We start from the raw sequence: 21,551 nt of genomic DNA, 5'->3' as shown, positions 1-21,551 counted from the left end.
CTGCACTGGATATTTAAGAACTTGGACTCTTGACCACAAGAGATCTGAAGACTGAATAAATGTAAATGAAATCTAATTTTGATGCATAACCTTTCCTTTACTGTTGCAGCAGCTATAGGCTTGCTTTTGTAACTAGATTATTATCTTTGATTTGTTACACAACTATCTGCTGCCACTATGTTATAAGAAATGCATATTTGTAAATTTTTTACTGCGTTTATTAATGGAACCTTATTGCTTTCTTTAATTTGGGCAGAGAGTTGCGCCGGGAAGTCATCATGTTGGCCTGCAGCTTTGGTAACAAACACTGTCACCAGCAGGCTGCAACATTAATTTCAGATTGGATTTCTAGCAATAGAAACCGGTAAGTGGAAAATAAATGTTATTACTCCTCTTTTCCTACTCAGAGTCAGTATAGCTGGCCTCCTCTTCCTTTCATGACCCCCCATAGTGGTCAACTCTGCAGAGTGATATGGGATGAAGAAGAGGTCATCAGCCATTATTAAAAGTCTGTGGGGCTTCAAAATGAATAATTTTATTCACATATATGACTGAGTGGAGGGGACACCAATGCAGCCTCTGTTCACTCCTGATAACTTGCCATCAAATAATGATATGCTAGAGGGCAAAACAGAGTTTTCAGGAGGAGTTTAAAGGAAGAAAGATAAAAGAGCATTGCATCAGCAGACAAATACAGGTCTGTCTAATCCAGAGAGTAGAATGTGCCAAATGATAGGAAAAGTGAGGGAAGCTAGAGGCAGAAGGACTGAGGAGTAAGAAGGAGTTGGAACAATATATGTAAGGGAAATACTGTGCTGTACTTAAAGGTGAAGAGTTGGAAGTTAAATGTGATTCAGAAATAGATGGAAAAGCTCACATAGGGTTTCACAGAGGGTAGGATGATAACTGATGTATTGAGCAATAACAGCATAGAGCTTGTCTGACAGAAAATTTGTTAGGCTGTTCTGGCACGGGGTTATACAGCTTGGGAAGGGAACACAGGCCATGGTCAGTATATGAAATTTATCTTTTAAGTGCAAAAAAACAAATACTTTTAAATTACTGAAAATACAAGTAGCAATCAGTAGACAGTGAGATAAGTACAGACTGTAGATTAAGACTATGAGTCCATGAGAAAGAACAATGGATTTTCTCATTCTGTAGCATATGGGTGTAGAGGTATGCATTTGTGTAAATATGACAATTTGGTTTAAAATAGCCTTTCATAAAAATGAGAAAAAGAGAAAAAGTCTTATTTTTTTAGTCCTAATCTTGTGTTAGAACTTCAAAAGGATCAGATCTCTGTAGACATACAGGCATTTAGGATTTATCAAAGACATCTCAGCCCATCAGGTGTTTATTTGCAGTTGAAATATGTCTCTCTCCCTTTGTAATCTTTAAAAATCCTTTGCAGGCATATCCAATTACATAGTACTTGATAGTACCTCAGTGTTTTTTAAAAACAACCATCAAAATAGTCACGACTGGAAATTGTATTTCCATAAGAACTTGAAACATCCACAGATATCTTGGAATTAGAATCATAGAATCATAGAATCACAAGGTTGGAAACGACCTACAAATCATCTAGTCCAACCGTCTCCTCATCACCATTGCCACCACAAGCAGCTCCTCATCCAGATGCCTCATGAACACTGCCAGGGACGGCGACTCCATCACCTCTCTAGGCAGCCATTCCAGTGCCTGACCACTCTTTGAGAGAAAAAGTTCTTCTTTACGTCCAATCTAAACCTCCTCTGATATAACTTGCAGCCATTACCCGTGTCCTGCTTGTTGCCTAGGAGAAGAGGCCAAATCTCTCTTCACCACAACCTCCCTTCAGGAAGTTGTAGAGTGCAATGAGGTCTCCCCTGAGCCTCCTCTTCTCCAGACTAAACATTCCCAGCTCCCTCAGCCACTCCTCATAAGACTTGTGCTCCAGACCCCTCACCAGTTTTGTTGCCCTTCTCTGGACACGCTCCAGAACCTCAACGTCTTTCTTGTAGTGAAGAGCCCAAAACTGAACACAGTACTTGAGGTGCGGCCTCACCAGTGCTGAGCACAGGGGGATGATCACCTCCCTGCTCCTGCTGGCCACATTATTTCTAATGCAGACCAGGATGGCATTGGCCTTCTTGGCCACCTGGGCACACTGTCGGCTCACGTTCAACCGAGCATCAACCAACACCCCAGGTCCCTCTCTTCTTCACAGTCATCCAGCCACTCATCCCCAAACCTATAATGGGGTTGTTGTGCCCAAAGTGCAGGACCTGACACTTGGCCTTGTTGAACCTCATCCCATTCACCTCAGCCCAGCGATCCAGCTTGTCTAAATCCCTCTGAAGGGCCTCCCTATCCTCAGACAGATCGACACCACCTCCCAACTTGGCGTAATCTGCAAACTTACTGAGGGTACACTCAGTCCCCCTCATCTAGCTCATCAATAAAGATATTAAACAAGATGGGTCCCAGTACTGACCCCTGGGGGACAGCACTTGTTACAGGTTGCCAGCTGGACAGCTGGACAGCTCCATTCACCACTACCTGTTGGGCACAGCCCTCTACCCAGTTCCTTACCCAAAGAAGGGTATACCTGTTCAGACTACAGGCAGCCAGTTTCCCCAGAATACTGTGAGAGACCATGTCAAAGGCTTTGCTGAAGTCTAGGTAGACTACATCAACAGTCCTTCCCTCATCTACCAGTCTGGTCACGCAGTCATAGAAGGAGATGAGGTTGGTCAAGCATGACCTGCATTTCACAAACCTGTGCTGTCTGGGTCTGATCCCCTGGACACCACACACATGCCATGAAATCTCATCCAAGATGATTTACTCCATAACTTTTCCTGGTACCGAGGTCAGGCTGACAGGCCTGTAGTTCCCCGGATCCTCTTTACGGCCCTTCTTGAAGATGGGAGTCACATCAGCAACTCTCCAATCCTCTGGGACCTCACCAGTTAACCAGGAGCGCTGATAGTTGGCTGAGAGCGGCTCGGCAATCACCCCCGCCAGCTCCCTCAGCACCCGAGGGTGTAGCCCATCCGGTCCCATGGACTTGTGACAATCCAGGTGGAGGAGAAGCTCTCTGACTGTCTCCACCTGAATCGCTGGGGGCATATTCTGAGTAGCATCCCAGACTTCCAGATCAGGGCATAAAAAGCCCAGGGGATAACTGATCTGGCTATTAAAGGCAGATGTAAAGAGGGCATTGAGGACCTCAGCCCTGTGTATGACTATGTACCTTTAAACATTGTATGGTTGGGTTAAAATTTTCTTGTGTAAGATGATTTCAGATACATTCACAATGAAATATACGCCCTAAGTTATATATACCCTTAGGCTGCAATGATATGTATTAAACTGTTCAAAAAGGAAATTGTAGAGAAATAATAATTGAAAACAATCTGGAAAAGTAATTTACTTAGATATTCATTTACAAAATTGTATAATCAAACCTAACACCATTTATTAGTATGCACAGTAGTATATTATTCAGTGTTAAGATGCTGCCACCCAGCAAAGCTTTCTCCTAGCCTGTGTCTTCATTCCTTCCAAAAGAATTGAAGGAGTCATAAGAAAAAGGAAAAAAAACAACCAAACACCTTATTGCTTTGCTAACAATAGCAAGAGAGGAAAGGCATAAATTTAAGGAGCCGTCTGAAGATTCATCTTAGACTTTCTATGAGGCCATTCTCAGGAGCACAAGATTGTGGCTGCCAGCATATGACTAGTATTATGATAAAAGCATCACAGCAGGACAGAGGAAGAGAATAGCTACTAAGCTAAAGCGGTACATTTCTCCAAAGGAACTGCATGCTTTTGAAAAATAGCTGCAACAAGTAATGTAATTATAGAATATGGATTGACACTCAGCTGATAAATAGAGATACTATCTGCAAAGAAGACAGAAATACATTTTTGTTTATTTATAAAGATTATAGTATTTTTTCTATTCCTCACCCAAATTCTATTCTCAGAGCAGTTTCACATGCTGAATGTAACTAACAAATGAGCAGATTCATTTAGTATCTACTCACATTGAAAAGGTTAGTAGTATCCAGAGAATTGTGGTCAATGGCCCCACATCTGGATGGAGATCAGTGACAAGTGTCCCTCAGGGTTCGGTACTGGGTCCAATACTCTTAAATATCTTCATCGATGACATTGACCGTGGGATCAAGTGCACCCTCAGCAAGTTTGCTGATGACACCAAGCTGTGGGGTGCATTTGGCACTCATGGGGATGGAATGCCATCTACTGGGACCTAGACAGGCTTGAGCAGTGGGCCCAGAAGGACTTCATGAGGTTTGGTAATCCAAGTGCAAGGTCTTGCACCTGGGTTGAGGCAACCTCCACTACCAATGTAACCACGGGGATGAAATGGTTGAGTACAGCCCTGCAGAAAAGGACCTGATGGTACTGGTGGATGGTAAGCTCTATATGTGCCATCAATATGCCATTGCAGTCCAGAAAACCAGCTGTGTCCTGGTCTGCATCAAAAGAAGTGTAGCCAGCAGGCTCAAAGGAGGTGATCCTACCCTTCTGCTCTGTGGTGGTAAGGGCTCACTTGAAGTACAGAATCCATCTGTAGAGTCCTCAGTGCAGAAGAGACATGGACCTACTGGAGCCCATCCAGAGGAGAGCCACAAAAATAATCCAAAGAATGGAATACCTCTCCTATGAGGACAGGCTGAGAGAGCCTATAAAAGTCTTTTACAGTGAGGGTGGTGAGGCACTGGAACAGGTCACCCAGAGAGGTGGTGGAAGTACCCATCCTTGGAGACTGTCAATGCCCGGCTGGGCCAGGCTCTGAGTAATATGACCTAGCTGTGAGTGTCCCTGTTGACTGCAGAGAGTTGGACTAGATTATCTTTAAAGATCTCTTCCAACTCTGAAGATTGTACAATATTATGATTATATTAGCAACTCTGTAGACAGTCAGCCTATATTTTAAAATTTGTCAGTGTTTTCTCACTTACGAATGATCAGATTCCTTCAGCGTAGAGGTACCACAAATCACTTTTGTTCAGTTTAAACTGATTTGAAAATAAAGCAGTAAATTATGTGGTACCGTCTCCAGCAAGAAGTGTTGGAGAGGCTTTTGGTAAAAAGAAAGATAGGAGTATTTTCAAGTTTATGGCATATAGGTCTAATTTGAGTTTGACTATGAAACCAAAAGTGAAGATTAATTTGCAACTTTTCTGCCTATTTTTTTTTTTTTAAAGAAATGTTTCATACTATGAAGTAATGCACAAGCAACAGACTCTAGAATGAGACTAGTGAATTAGGCTTGTGTTCCCATGATCTTAATCAATACAAAATCAGTGTAATATTGAGTGTAAATGTTCATGAAAGTGTACAGGCAGTAAACCATGTAAAGGGTGCTGTTGACTTTCTGGCAGCTACTTCAGTCAAATTTTGAACGAGCATAACAGAATGCCTAATTATTAATGCCGTATAAATGCTAAAATTCATAACTTTTTGCCATGTTTTTAATCTATAGATTTTTAGAAGTTCTTATGAAATGAGTCTCTATTTTACTGGTATAATTTAATTGTGGATTAAGTGTTACGTAATATAGAAAAACACAGTGATGTCTAACTCTGTTTTATCAGCATTTGCCTGCAGTTTCTGTTGTTCCTAGTAATTATATTTAGTCTGGTAGGCCCAAAAATTAATTACCAGCTACTCTTCACTGTAGGGTACTGAAATAATCATAATTATCAGTTACTGTTTGTACTTTGTAATTACATGGTCTTTACTGTGCAAATAATTTACCACTGTTCATGAAGTAAAATAGTGGTCATTCATAACACAAAGCCAAAAATCCTCTTTGTATTTCCAGCATTATTTGGAAAAAGCCATTAAATTTCCATTCCAACCATAGCAGTTCAGATTTTCTTAAGGAATTAGTGAATAATAGTGATCTGCAACATCAGCCTCCACGCACAAAAGTAAAAATCACCTACGTGACTTGAAAGTCTTTAATTTGTAAAGTCTCTTAAGTGTTACAGTGCCTCATTTTTGGATGCCTGGCACACTGGGCAGAATCATATGTTTGGAATTGCCCTTCCTATGAGGAGATTTAGGAACCTCTTAATGAGGTTGATGGCAGCTGGTATGCTGAGTGAAGAGCCTCCTAAGAAGGGACTCTGAAAGAGTATGGTCACTCTTTAGGGACCAGCACTAGTGTGTAAACTGCAGTTATAGAGTTAGGGATCCTTTCAATGGACGTCTTTCAAAATTGTCACTAGAGGTCCACTTCTTTGTTTTCCAAACACAATCAACAGAGGAGCAGTACTGTGATTAGTCAGTAACAGATTGCAGTAGAGCTTCAGCGTTAATACCTCACCCCACCTTTGCAGTATGTAGACCACCCTCATCACTTCTCTGTGAGATCATCCAGTCATAGAATCATGCAATTCTATGCCCCTGGGGTGGTGCAGGGTTGCCACCCACTGGATCAGGCTGCCGAGGGTGCTATCCAGTCTGGCCTTGGAATGCCTCCAGGGATGAGGTATCCACAGCTTCTCTGAGCAGCCTATTCACCACCCTGAACCTGCTCCAACATCTCTGCATCTTTCTTGTGCTGTGTATCTCAGGCCTGGACGCAGCACTGCAGGTGGAGCCTTATGAGGGCAAACGAGGAGGACAATCCACTCCGCCACCCTGCTGCCAGCCCTCCTGTGATTCAGCTCACCATACAGTTGGCCTTCCCAGCTACAAGCACATGGTGCTGACTCATCTCAAGCTTTTTATCTGTCGATGTCTGGGGCTGGCTTAAGGCACCGCAGCACACTTTACTCCTCTAACTGAAGCTCTGTTACTGTGTCTTATTTAGTTAGCAAGAGAAATAATTCATCTCTCCTGCCTAAAAATGAGAGTGTTCATCTGAAAGAAGTCTTGAACACCTGAAATATCAAGATCACTTATTATGTAAAGGATTTGAGGTGGTATTACTCACTACCATTTTTAGAAGAAAAAATAAGAAACATAAAAAACTGTAGCTCGAGATAGAAACAGCAATCCAAAGACATATCATTTAAGTAGTTCTAATAGGACATCTGGTTGTACCAGTCTATCTTTATATTTTAATCCCTACAGTTGTTAAAAAGATGCAGTTATTTCTTTTAGCTGAAAATCTGAGGTCAGACTTGAGGTTATGATCTATTGTCTTTTTAGTCATGGAATTTAAGAATTTTTCTCTTCTGAAATGGCTGAACACTCTGAAATGTTTTGCTTGAAAGCCTGCATTGACTTCTGACTTAATACAAAGACCAACATTTTTGCTCTGCCAGCTTGGGATATATGCCAATCTTATACTGATGCACTGCAGACAATTGAAGCTTCTTTGCTGGTGTTTAGAAGAATATAAGCTCAGTTCAAAACATGTAAGCACATTAAAATTTCCCTGGTAGTTTGAGAACATAAGGTTACTGGAATTTAGTCAACAGCAGAATGCTATACAAGAGAATCTACTGTTGGCTGAAAATTAAGATGTTTGCTTTTACCTTCATTTAATGGGGCTCATCCCTGTGAAGCTCTTTCATGTGTGAAGAAATACATTATTCACACTCCTTAGATATAACAGCGTTGTGGTTCAGCCTAAAAAATTAACAAAATTACCATACAATGCCTGCCTGAGCTTGAGAATCATCCTTGTTAACCCCTTTAACCTTCACTGCATTTCTATTCTGAAAGAAAAACACATTTCTAAGAGGATTAGCATTTTCAGACTTTCTGCCTTGGGTAGACTGAGTAAATGTGTATTTCTGAGGTTCAGGCAAGAATGTATGGGGGAGCTGTAAAATCTGTAAACTCCTGACAGGAGGTATCAGAACAATGGTTAACATGCTAATGCACAGTTGGAGATCTCAAATAATAACTTATCCATAGATACAAGTGTGCTTTTGCAGAACTCTCTGTGAGTTGCAGGCTTGATTTTCATCCAGTTGCTGTTACTGTCCATTAGCTGCAAGTTGCCACAGATGTATTTCTGCTTGTAAAATGGACTGTGGAGATATGCTGTACTAATGATGGACAGGTTAGTGTGAATATGTGAACAAGTGAAAAAGCTGCTTTGAACTGAGATGTCTGATTTTGCTTTCAGCAATTAAAGACCTCCTTGTATTCTTTTTCTGCTAGGGCTATGATGATGCTATTGTTTTGCTAATGTGCAGCAGTGAGCAGTGGGAGATTACTGTATTGCAACAGACTGAATTGTGTGTTGATGTTTCTCTAAGACACTACTGAAGTCATTGGAAGGCCCATATCTATTCAGTGCAACTTTGGTCTGCTCTTATATTTTCTTTGTTACAAATTTGCTATAAAAATACTATTTACTAGTTGCTGTCTTCTGAATACAAACAAATTACCATAATTAATTGCCATGGTTCCTCAATACCTTGAAAACTTCTAATAGATTCAATTTTTTGATCTGGACTTTATGTCATTCTGGAGAGATTTTAGATTTAATGCAGTTTTTACATGTTTTTCGATTATTTTGTCACAAGTGCTCTGATCAGATTTTTTTTTTTTAACATAAGAATACTGCCTTGCAGATCAGTGGAAAACAATGGGAAGATTTAATATTTTAACCTTGCATAAATTGAGAGAAATTCTGATGTTTGTATATTTGGTATCTCTTGTCCTTGGACCTGCTGTGCTGGTTTTAGATTGATAACAATCTACTAGTTGTTAATCAACAGAACTAAGCTTTACTGTGTTATTTCATAAGCAGAGGTAATGTAAAATACTTATTTTTAATATGTTTTTTTCTTTTTTACAGTTCTGAGTATACTTTCAGTATGCTCTTTCTAACAAGAGATAAGAAGGTATTAGTTTTCTTTTTTCTTTTTTTAATAAAAGCAGTGCTTACATGAATAGATAATGTTTGTGGAGAAGTACTGACTGCTGTACTGGAGTGAACTGAAGTCAGCATCCATTCTGTTCCCCATTAGTCAATTAAAGTTGCATTCTTCTATCTTAATGATTGAGGAAAAAACTGAGTGAGCCAGAAAACGCTGAATGCAAATCCAGATGTTTCAAATCTGTTCTGATCTTTAATCAGTTCTGAGGACTTTTAAGGTACTGATATGGGCCAGAGATACGGAATGAGAATATGCCATGAATTTTCTTGTTCCGTCTTTGAGTTATAAGTCAGGAAAAATGTAAGTGTCTTTACCTAGATTAGATCAACCTGTTTTGGTTTTGGTTACTAGTAAAATAAAATCAGGGTCTTGGATCATTGCATTCTGCAACTCAACTACCTCATTTTATCTTTTTAAGTGTAATAATGCATGTGTGAGCTTTTATGTTTGCCATTTTAAAGACTTAAATTATTAAATATGGCTGTGACTGTTTGGAACACTAGTTAATTCTTTATCAGTCATAAGAAAGATGGAAGTAATGAAGTAAGATGACTTCCCTCACATAATTTGAACAAAGGCAGAAGTAACCAATGAGCCTTATTTGACTAAATCCCCACACTTGCTGTGCAGAATTTGTATTTACTCTGCTAGGGACAATGGATTCACGTTAATCCAGCTGCCTAAATTGACAGTCTACTTACTTGGATGGACCTTTAACTGCTCAATGGAAATGCCACCAAAAAAAAAGCAAATTACACTGCAGGAGAGTTTGTAACATGTCTATAAATGATACTGTGCATAGATCTGAGGGAATGGTAAATAACGTAAATTACCAGTCATTAATTGAGATCAATTTCAATGAAGCCTGGCTTAAGTGGTAGAAAATCAAATGTTTTCCCAAACAAAGCATTTTTTCTTTCCTATTCCTCCTGCCTTATTTCCCTCTCTAACGGTTTGAGACATGCAGTTGTGTTGCTTTGTTTCACAGGTGTGCTTTAGTGCTACCATCTTGCAACAACTTATAAATGTACCAGAGTTTAACAACCTACATAAATATTTGTGGAAATGTGGCCAGCAAGTTAATTATTTTTGTTAGTTGCTTGGAAAAGCGACTAACTTTTTTTTACAGGTTTGATACCCACCAGTTATTTTTGGGTATCATTAGTAGCAAACATGAAAAAAAATGAGAGTTATTTTAATTTTTCTTCACACATGAATGTCTGATAAATATAAAACAATAAAATGCATCCCTTGTTGTGTTCTCAACCCTTAGAAGTTTTAATTACTGAAAAAAAAAATCAGGCATAGCTATTCATGCATTTTGAAATGTTATTGGAGCTTTTCCAGCTAATGTCAGCTGATGTTGCTGAAATGATTTAGCTAATTAATAGGTTGTTGCTACATTTGAGTAGAATCTTGCAATCCAATCAATAAAACTGTTTAAGGAGGAAGAAAGCAGTGCTGAGTGTGCAAGTTAATCAAGAAGTTAACACTCTGAAAGACCATCTGGGTAGTATGCCTGAAAAGTGGGAGGATTTAGTCTTGTGAAAGGCAGAACTGGGTTTTCTGGGGTTCAGGTAACATTTTTATCTGCTGACTTCTGTATGTGATCACAAAAAGACCAACCAAACAAACAAACAAAAAACCTATATATAGCAATTATGGATTAGCCATAACTAGCCTGAGATCCTTAGAAACTATATTGTTTCTCCTCCAACTTTTCAGGAATGATCCCTTCACAACTCGGTAACAAAATTGAACAGAAAGGACCATAGTTTTTGTTGCAATAAATATTCATAAAGGACAAAGGAAGAATTGTCTATTTTTTGCTCAGTCTCACAATGAAGTGCTTAACTCACCACTAACTCACTAAATTGGTCTTGAATATATTCAGTGTGCTAGCACCATGTTCAGTTGTGGGATTTCTGCTGCAGGAAGGGAAAGGACCAATAGCAGTAAGCATCACCTGAGGAATTGTGTTCTCTGCAGGCGTCAGTCAGACCCACGTGATGCCTGAAGGTCTGAAGCACACTGGGAATGAGGAGATACGGTATTCATAGCATTGCCACCCTGAGCAGCCATGTAACAACAGAATCACAGAGTGTTAGGTTAGAAGAGATGTCTGGAGGTCATCTGGTCCAATGTCTGCCCAAGCAGGGCCACCTGGGGCAGATTACGCAGGACTATGTCCAGGTGGCTCTTGAATGTTTCTAAAGAGGGAGACTCCACAACCTCTCTGGGCAATGTATCCCAGACAAAGTGTAGTTGTCAGTTAATATCCCAGGGATTCTGTGTCAGAATAGCAATTAAATATCAAGTCCATCACAACTCTGCTTTGGTTTTCAAAGGAAAATTGTATCCTCAGTTATCTGGCAGAAGGTGTTCTGTGGCATTCCTCTCCTTTGTGTGCACAGTGGTACTCCCAGAGTTTGCAATAGCGAGTAAAAGTACAAACTTTGGGGTTGCCCTAACAGAAAATAGAATTTGTGTGGTGCTACTACTTGTAACAGAATCTGGATTAACTATCTGCGTGCAAAGAAATAATATTCCATTGTTCCATTCTTATCTGAGCATTGTAGCCTATTAAACAAAACTATAAATACAGTCATCAAGAAAAACAGATGTAAGTTAGATGTTAAATAGTTCCAAAAATAAAGAAGAATGTTTCTGATTAATTTTATTTGTCAAATATTACCCTAAATGGTATTGAAATTTGTCTCTTAATCAAAGAAGTCTAAAATGTGTGCAATTACACTTTAAAAAATTAGAACACAGTTTGCCCAGAAGATAAATAATTATGGTTCAATTTTATAAATGTATCTCCAATTGTTGGAACATACTTTAAATGGGAGCAAGTATGTACCAATTAATTATAACTTAGAAGATTATTCTTAGTTCATTGTAGAGCCTTATTATTTGCTGTTGAAAAAAATCCCTGTAAAGGCACAGCACGATTTTAATTAATTTTTTTCTAGCTGTTTAAATTTTCACTTTTTTCCCAAAGTATTTAATTTTTAAACATGAGCTCTGCTAGCCACATATTTCATTCTCAGACTCATATCTGTTAAGCAAGAAAAATAAAGTTAAGTAAATTGAATCAGTGTTCAAATAAAAGCCATTTAAAGTGATGCTTTCAAAAGTTAATCTTTATTTTTATTCTTCTGAAGCATCCATCAATCATGTTAGTTCTTTAAAAATGAAAGCATCCTTGAAGGCCCAGATTAGGTTTAATGTAACAAGGGGATACGTTCTGCAGTGTTATTTCCTAAGCAGTATTGAAACAATAGTTAATTTTATCCACTTGATTCAGTTAAAACAGTGGGCTAACGTTCCATGTGCTGATCCAATGGCATGGAACTGCAATTTTGGAAAAACATTTTCCATTAAGCTATATAATTTAAAAAGACTATAGACTAGGGAGGTTTCGCACGTTTAGATAACGATGAAATACTGGCCCATAATGATTTCAGAGGAGAAAGAGCAAAAATCTCTACAAATGGAGAAAATTCAATTAGAAGGCTCTCTGTTGAGGCAATAGTTAAAGAGAAATTACTTTGGGGATATTCACATTTTCATAAACAATTTTCATTTCCACAAAAAAGAACTCAGTGTCTACGGTTCTGATTACAGAACTCTCAGAGGAGTAATTTGTAGCTTTTCATAGTTGTAAGTTTCATAATTTCTAAAGATAGCACTGTTAAAATCAATATTTGTTTTTTGATATCATGGCTTGTGGGGGGTTGATTTTTTTTTTTTTTTTTTTTTCGTACTGTCCTAGTGACTTATTCACGGAGACCTAAAATATTCCCTGGAGTGACTGCAGAGCTGAGAATATGATGACCAAATTCAGTTGCAGTCACACTAGAGTTTTTTTAGCGTGAAGCCTGGAGACCAGATTGCAAGCGTGGAATCAGAGCCATCACTTGTCTAAGTCCTTCCTCCTTCTCAGAGTGTGCAACTGAGCATATGTCCCCTGACTTTAATCCCTTCAGACATAAGGGGCATCCCTTAATATGGCCTTGCTGGAAAAGCCTGTGGATTTGATATGTTTTGTTGCAAATTGAAACAATATAAACCTCATGAGTGAGGAATGCCAACTTTTCTGGGGTTCAAAGCATCTGCTTTGAGTTACCTTTGTTGCTGACTGTACCCAAAAACAGTGACCCTCCAGCATACGGTCCCTTCAGCATACACTTCCTCCCTACCTGAATTAATGGCACAGTCAGCCTAAAAAGAATTGCCTTTTCCAGGTGCCTAATGGTTCCTTAGAGTATCTGTTGGCTAAATTGCATCTCTTGCAGCAAATGAAAGTATTTCTTCTGGCAAAGCTCAGCAAAAACTACATGTGCTTTTAAAAAATGATTTAGTGTTTGTGTGTCAAGATATAAAGCCCATCTGGCAGTGAAGTAAGGATTGGCTAGGTTCAGTTGTTCTTCATATAGGATACCACCTGTTAAGAGTTGGGACAACCAGTTGTTGGTGCCCTACTTTCTTTAATTTATCATTTACTCTTATGTTTCTTTCCAATGTAGTAACACCTAAATCCCAAATTAAAAGGAAAAAAAAAAAAAAAAAAAGATATTAGATGGTAAGTAAGTTGTTCTGTTGAGAATCATTAATGTTTGAAATATCCCAATGATGGTGATTATGTGGGACAGCTGGGGGTGGGGCTGTTTTCACAGTGATTTGGTGGTGGGAGAAGAGGAAACAAACAGATCTTGAGCCATGTCAGGATTTATAGTATAACACCAATCTGCCTTGACTACGTGGCAGAAGTTCATTACAAAGGTGAGCCATTGCACCTCTAATTTTTCCTTAGAAGGCAAAATTGGGAGTATGTGGTAAGTATAATTAGATGTTTCATATTACTAGGAATTTTATAATCGGTTCCATTTCTCTTGCTTACTCTTTTAGCTTGTCTTTGGAGATTTTTCTCTTGAATAAGCATTTGAGTTTGTCTGTGTAAAATGCAAAATATCTCAACAGTAATACAGACAGCCCTGTCAGGAAAAATTCTCCAAAAAACAGCTCTATCATGAGCTTTGTCCACTCTGCATAAGCAAAATTCATGTGGCAGTCTGCATCTGAACCTGCAGATGCATCTGCAGATCTGATGACTGCTTACTAGAGAACAAGAATAAAACCTCAAAATGTAGCTTCTCCAAAAAAGCATAGCAGAAAAGTAGTGGGCATTGATTACCCAAGGGTCTTCAGCCAGGAGGAGAAGGGGGTCCACTTTTTCTTTCCAGTTTGCTTTTATTTAGCTTTGTATTCTTCTTATTTGTTTTCTCAAGAGAGGTCATAGCTGTTGGGACTGGTTAACTCCTTAGAGGCAACGACAGTCTTCATCCCTTCACAATCATTGTTATATAGCCTCCTGCCTCCAGAAGTGATGAGCAGCCAAAGCTTCAAAATGTTAAAAACAAGGTTGTTCTCATTTTCCATGGATTCAAGCATGATTGAAAGGATCAGCTGAAGCTTTTTATTTTTATTTTTACAAAAGCACCACTAAAGAAGGCTGACAATAGAAAGTTTCAGTGGGAAGGTTTTTTTCTGGAAGTCAGATAGACCAGAGTTAAAGAACTTTTTTGGTTCTTGAGTGATGTGGTATACTCCATGGTATGAGACATTGGCAAAAGTCTTAAAATTGTGATGAAACCTTCTTTCTGTGCTGTGTAAGATTTGACATCAAATTTTACAGTGGAAACTTAATTCTCTATCTGACTGTATTAGTGCCCAGATGATGACAGCAGTGTTTTGTACTTCTAGATTCTCTGAAGAGGTCTTGTATGTGAACTTCTAGAAGTGATTAGCTATTAGTAACTAGAGAATGGTATTTTGGTACAATTTTTACCGGGAAATGAAGGCTGAGAACAGGCTAGCTTTACTTGTAGGAACACCCTTCAGTTGCAATTCTTTTAACTTCTATGCTTGTATAGGAAGCATAAGCAGAGTAGGAAATTGAAAGCTCAGCTGAGATCTTGTTAGGAGAAAATGGTATAAATGCACATCTGATGTAAGTTCTGAATTTGGCTTCAAGAGGCTGTTTCATTGAACTGTAGTCTGAGTTTATATTATTGGAGTAACATATTGTTTTACTACCATCCTATAGCACAGTGGTTTTTGTATTAGTGTTAATAAGCTGAGTAAATGACCAGATCTCTACATATCTTTACTCCTGAAAACATCATTTTTTGGATATAATTTTTTCTGGACTTATGTTACTGTATGAAGATGAAGCAGTTCGCAGCACAAGCAATGAGAACTGGTCATCTCTCATTTTAAAACCTCTGTACTAAGGAAAGAAGGAGGAGTTCTGGCACAGAGCCCAGCAGCAGGCTGATAAGATCCCATATTAATTTGCAGAGCTTATGTTACCTGTCCTGCAGGTTACATGATACATTACACGTTGATGAACTGGACAGTTCATCAGTTATGTTCTTCTGTCACTATGACAGAGTTATGAAAGGAATAGCAAAAATGCATTATCTATTAGAAAATCCATCAGGATGTCTAAGAAAATTTTTGTGCATTTAGTAGATATAAATGCAGTTTTGCACAAAAACAGTTGGAATCTCCTAAAAGTAGTGATGTTCTTCCTTAGTTTCCAATATCAGGAGGCTGCTTATTTATCAGAGTGCAATTGCTGATTTCTTTTTCAGAATCCCACTTAATGTGAGAGACATTGTCTACTGTACAGGAGTTTCACTGATGGATGAAGATGTATGGGAGTTCATTTGGATGAAATTTCATTCTACACTAGCAGTTTCTGAGAAGAAAATATTATTAGAAGCCTTAACTTGCAGTGATGACAGAAACTTGCTTAACAGGTACAAAAAATTATGTACAGATTTCTATTTAAATTTTCATGTTATTTTATTAATAAATATAAAAAATAAAATATTTCATTTCTGAATTGTCTTATGTTCATTAGCAATGTTTGAAATCTTATAATTTTTTTTTTTTAATTTTGTTGGTATACTCTTTTTGTAAATGTAGTGACCAGTCTGATCATATTGATTTCATAAAACTATATGTGGAAGATTCTACTCAGCTTTTACTGAAATATTTTGCATCCCTCCAATTATGCTATCTTTAGAAGTACCGACATTCAGTTCCAAAACTCAAGATTCATCTGATTCATAGATGTGTCTGGTCTTCAGAAATAAACCACAAAACTTACTTGGAGACTTAAACAAATCATTTGTCAGTGGCTATTTATTTTCAGAGCTTTTAGATATGCTGTTTTTAGAGTATGTGTTGACTGAACTAAATAGGATTTTTTTTCATTTTTTTTTCCTACCAGACTTTTGAATTTGTCTCTCAACTCAGAAGTTGTCCTGGATCAGGATGCAATTGATGTGATAATCCATGTTGCTCGAAATCCACATGGAAGAGACCTTGCTTGGAAGTTTTTCCGAGAAAAATGGAAAATATTAAATGCCAGGTAAATATATTAAAAAAAAAAAAAAAAAATTGTGTTCATTTTCTTGTTTTTGTGTAGTCTGTATAAGTATTGTATGTGTATATATTTATGTATGTATGTTCCTGAACCAAATCCATTCTCTTTTTCTGTGTATAGAAATGTATGTAAATATGAAATACATACATGTAAGTGACAAATACATTTATTCTTATCACACCTAGAAACATTTCTCCCTTAATGATCATCTGTATGTACATCTATTACTGTACTGTGTCTGTGCTTAAGATAATGAATTCTGCCTGTGTGTCAAATTGCTGCAATTTTACTTCTACATAGATAAAAAAGCAGGAGTTCCCAAAGGAATTTAGCTGGTTTTAAGTCTGATAGAAAAAAATCTTTTCAAGCACAGTAGTTCAACTGCCATTGAGGACGTGGAGGGTAGGGAACAAAGCCAAACTCTTTCCTGTTTTCAAAAGGATTTCTGATGCTTTCCTTCCGTGCTGTGTTTCAGTTGGGTTCTAAGTAACTGAAGAGCAACATTTGGAATTAAATATAAATGAGCAGGAAGAAGATGGGTTTGCTCCTTATACCATGAGCACTATGAATCCTTTGAATATGTGCAGCATGCTCCTACTCAGATGCTTATTGAATGTTTGAAATTCATTTTTTGATGAAGATTTTGATATTAATTCAATGAATAAGAAGTTTATTTAGTTATTTATGAACAGCCAGATGGTCTGAAAGATTTCGCAACTCATGCTGACAGACTAGAAAGGACCATAGCTCAGATGAAGCTGAAGTTCTCAAAAGCAGATGTCCAAGAAATTAGGACCTCGGGCAAGGCCACCCTCATGGTTTTGGTAGATATTGCCAGACGAAATAGGAGAACTGTTCTATTCTGGACCCATGGGAAGCCTTCTGTTGTATCACAGAGTATTTTAAATGATGCATTTAAAATGCTGTTTTTTATTAACTAAATCCTTCTCCTTACTAACTACGTGCACGAACTTCCAGTGTTTCATACAATCAAAAGAAGAGCGAAGGAAACTCAGAAACTATGCAACTTCCCCAAAAATTAAAAAACTTGTTCATGCTGTTTTGGATGATATTTTATAGGTTGTAGAGGAAGTTTGGCTAGGAAAGCAGGTTTAAGCTGAAATTTGGTTTGGGGAATTTACATTGCAGGAGGATATTTTGTGAAAGCTGTAAGACTACTAAGAGTTTAAAAATTAATAGTCCTCCACTGCTGGTTTGATTATTCTAGAACTGGACTTTTACTTAGAAAGTTCATGGCAAAACCATTATTATTATGCAACCCAGTGCAATTTAATATGCTCAGAGTAGCAGCTTGTATTTTTTCTTCCTTCAGGGATTCGTATAGGGATTTATGTCTAAACTATTTGGGCATAAATTTGTCAAAATTTGTATTGGGTACGCTCATCTGACAACCTAGCTAACAGCTGTGGTATTAGGCATGGTCAGAGTTAGATGGTGTAGACAAATGGACTTAGAAAACAAAGTTTGATGCCAGATTATTTTTTTTAGTATGTTTTAATTTTTGATAGCTTATCTGTGCTTAAAATTGTAATTTTACTTATCTCTCTTGGTAAGCATTGCTGTTATCTGTTTTTTTGTTTTTTTTTTTAATGAGAAAATAACAAAGTCTATCTCTTTGCCCAACACTGACTTTGTATTTCATAAAGAGTTTGATCTCCAAATTCTGAACTGTTGTTCAGAATCAACAAAAGGATTGTAGCAGTTGCCCTTCGCCCTGTGCATTTTTTTTCTGTCAGGGACATCCAATGGCGTTTCTATAATTGCTGAAGAATTCAATGCAGTGGTGTGAAGTGCTTCATACAAGCTGCACTTACACAGTGTTTACTGAAAATAACTTCAATTTGTAATTACAGATTAAAATCTTCTACGAAAGTATTTCAGAATGAGGAATTGTTCTAATGCTTTATTCCTTAAAATATCCAGTGAAACACATAATAAAATGCAGAATTAGGCTTCTGATTTAAGCTTGCTACACTACTACATTTTTAAAATGCAAGCTTTATTGCTGAATTATAGCTCAAGTGTACTCTGTCTCAAGACATTTTTTTCTACCATTATAATTAATCATTTAATTTTATGTAAAACTATAATACTCTGTAATAAACATTAATTTAATAAGGCGATATCTCTATGGTATTTTCCATTGAATTTACTAGAGAAGATGTTGATGTATGAGATAATAAGAAATAGCTGAGGGCAATAGAATTATGCTATAATGATATTTCCTTTAACTTTAAAACACCGCATATCTGGCTGTCATTCCAACTCTTTGATAATGTCATCCCTTCTTATTTATACATCATGCTTGTATTCACATTGCACAGAAGATATCAATAATGTCTGAAGTCTTTAAAAGCACTCGTTGCTTTTACATAGGCTACCTACAAATTAAGGTGCCCAGTCTTTGTGAGAAGTCAGTGGGAGTAAGTCTGTAAGGATTTAAAAAGTTCTGGAAAAGAGAACTGAAAATATTATGCTCAAGTTCCTATTACCTGAGCAATTGGACTTCTAAATTATTTTGATCATGCATGCACATAGTGTCTGTGTGTGAAAATTGACAGCCACCTATAGGAAGTCCTCCTTTCCTTCGTGAGTCATTTCTCAATTTTGGGAAATTTGTCAATAACTGGGAAACCATTTACGTCTGTCCAAAGTGGATGGAATATGCTACTTCTCAGTTTCAGTTCAGACAAACACAGAGCCTTTACAATTGTAAGGAGTCAGAGGATTGCTTCTGCAGAAGTAAAGGAGCAGGTGGAGAGCCCCTGACTCGGGAGATGAAATGCTTAAGGTTTTGCTTCTACAGTGCTGTTGTTTTTTTCATGAAAAGTAGAAAGACTGATATTTGCAAGATTTCTCACATACATGTGTGTATTTTTGTTTCACACTTTCAAGATGTCATTTTGGGCTGTAGCTTTACTGTAATTTTTGCCATTAGAGCCCATTTTATAATTGCTATTAGTGACTGACTTTGTAACAAATATACATAATGGTCAGTTCTACATGAAGTTATAGTTTTCAGTGGAAGGAATTTTGCTACTTTTTGTTCACACTGTGGATTCAGTAGAGAATTGAAGAAAAATAAAACCCCCCAAATGGTTTTTATGAGGTCACTTCTGTAAAGTGGATTGGTAACCTTGTCAAAAGACTCCATCAAAAGGAGGTTCCAATTTTCCAAGCAGTCAATTATGATTCTAAACTGAGAACCTAATAATAAAGGCTTTTCCTTTGTTAGGAAGCCTAAACTTGCTTAAAGGACCATGAAATCCATACTTCCCAGAAGAGGTGTTTGCCTCTGGATAACTCTATACACTAGTGTGGCTGAGGTTTGAAAAAGAGACGTGTACTTTCTGAAATATCCATGAGTAATTCAATTATTAGTGCTCATAGAATAGGATTTTTGATCCCTGCACCAGTGTTTCCCTTCACACAAGCTCAAGATAGAGAGAAACAAGGTATATGCCTTCCTCAAAACAGAAATTTCTCAAAAAACAGCATTTCCCTTCTCTCTCTCTCCCTCTCTTAATTCTCTTCCCATGCTGTCCCTTTCCCTTTCTCTCTTCCGTTTTGGAAGGACTGTCCGGATTACAGTAGCCAGGTATGTAAGAGTAATTAATTTCAGGCTAATAGAAGCAGAACAGAAAGCTATGACTGTGCTAGTTCATTTCATTTTGAACTTTGAATTCCTCAGTCATTTTGTAAAAGCAAGGTGTGAACTGAATTATTCCCTCAGAGAAACTTAATTGCAGTGAGGTCTATTGGCATTATTTCTGCATGTCTGACAAGAGAGCTGAATTCCATATCTTCAAAACAGTCATGTTCAAATTAGCTACATATTTCTTTGGATATATGTGCAGATAAAGATAAAGATAACTATTTGTGAAGTGCTTCTTGCTGTGCTGAATGACAGCTAACTTGAAAAGAATTGCTTTTGGTTTACAATGAAATTGCATACACCATACTGAAGACATTAGGAAAAAAAAAAAAAAAAAAAAACAACAACCCACAGACTATTCCAACACGTGATGCAAAACTTCAGGTGTAATACTGTTTGAGTTGCTTTGTTTGAGAAGCTGAAAAAAGCTTGTGGAGAACAAGATGGAAGGATAGTATTTGAATGGCCAGTTTCAAAGCAGCTGCCCACAGAATGCCATTGCTGATTGTTATTGAACATCCTACCCAGCTACAAATCAGCTTTTAAATATTCATTGCCCAAACTTTTGAATTTTCATTGACAAGTTGATTCTTTGAAGATGCTACATGATAGCCCAGGGGATTATTTTAGCACTATTATTTTCTATCAACATTGTTTATTTTAATTATCTGGTACTGGAACAAGAGGATTTGATTCAGTTCACTTATCCAGTGGTTAATTGTAATGCAGATGACATGGATAAATGGAAAACACATTTAGCTGCAGCACTTCAAAAGTCTTTTGTGATGGTAGAGCTAGGAGGGCTCCTCAGAATATTTCTCCATAGATGCTGCTCTTCTTCTTCAATAGTGCTTGTATTTTGAGCTGCTTGGTGTCATGATGTGGAAGGCTGTTTTGTTAAACCTGGGATGTTTTTCCAATTTGGTCCTCTCCCTCCTTTGGAAATCTCATCTGTGGCTGGGGTTAAGCCCATTCTGCTTAATAGTGGCTGACTAAAAGTTATCTACTATTTTATTGGATCTGCAGAATTGATCCCACGTCCTCTCCCTTGAGTAACAAAAGATTACTTTCTCAATTTCATCTGGCCTGACTTTTGCACTGACTTCATGCATCTTCTTTGCCCTTGCAGGTATGGAGAAGCATTATTTATGAATTCAAAGCTTATCAGTGGAGTCACAGAATTCCTTAATACCGAAGAAGAACTAAGAGAGGTAATTTTTGAATGACTTCCAGACCATGAGGCTGTTTTTATTTTAAGGATAAAGCAGGGCAGGAGCAAGAATGTGTTAGCAGCTGCTAAGGTCAGAGAAGCTGTAAAGGACTGTCTTTTTCACTTTTTAACCCATAGAAAAGTTGTTGAAAATAAGATTTAAATACACAAGGTGAATTTGGCATCATCAGGAAACAAAGGTTTACTAATTGTGAATAACAGTGGCTAAACCTACCTGATTTTGTACAAGTCAGTATAACTGGCAGTGTACTGTGCAGAACAGCCTTGCAGCTCTCACTTAAAAAGAACGGTAATTCAAAGCACACCAGTGCC

The 21,551-nt window shown here is 37.7% G+C and overlaps 1 protein-coding gene across 1 annotated transcript in view; it reads left to right on the top strand.

Annotated features, from left to right (window-relative positions):
• The window catches only part of TRHDE (thyrotropin releasing hormone degrading enzyme), a gene marked incomplete at both ends in the record, with an annotated part of 207,291 nt that overhangs the window by 184,905 nt on the left and 835 nt on the right, over positions 1-21,551 (top strand). The window contains 4 exons of the mRNA XM_079538556.1: positions 257-364; positions 15,533-15,700; positions 16,177-16,317; positions 21,138-21,219. Of these exons, the coding sequence (XP_079394682.1) occupies positions 257-364; positions 15,533-15,700; positions 16,177-16,317; positions 21,138-21,219 (499 nt within the window). The remainder of the gene's footprint in view (positions 1-256; positions 365-15,532; positions 15,701-16,176; positions 16,318-21,137; positions 21,220-21,551) is intronic.

The sequence above is a fragment of the Tetrao urogallus genome, assembly GCF_951394365.1.
Source record: "Tetrao urogallus genome assembly, chromosome: 1".
NCBI lineage: Eukaryota > Metazoa > Chordata > Aves > Galliformes > Phasianidae > Tetrao > Tetrao urogallus.
Note: the sequence above shows the minus strand (reverse complement) of the source record. Positions and strands in the feature narration are given on the sequence as shown.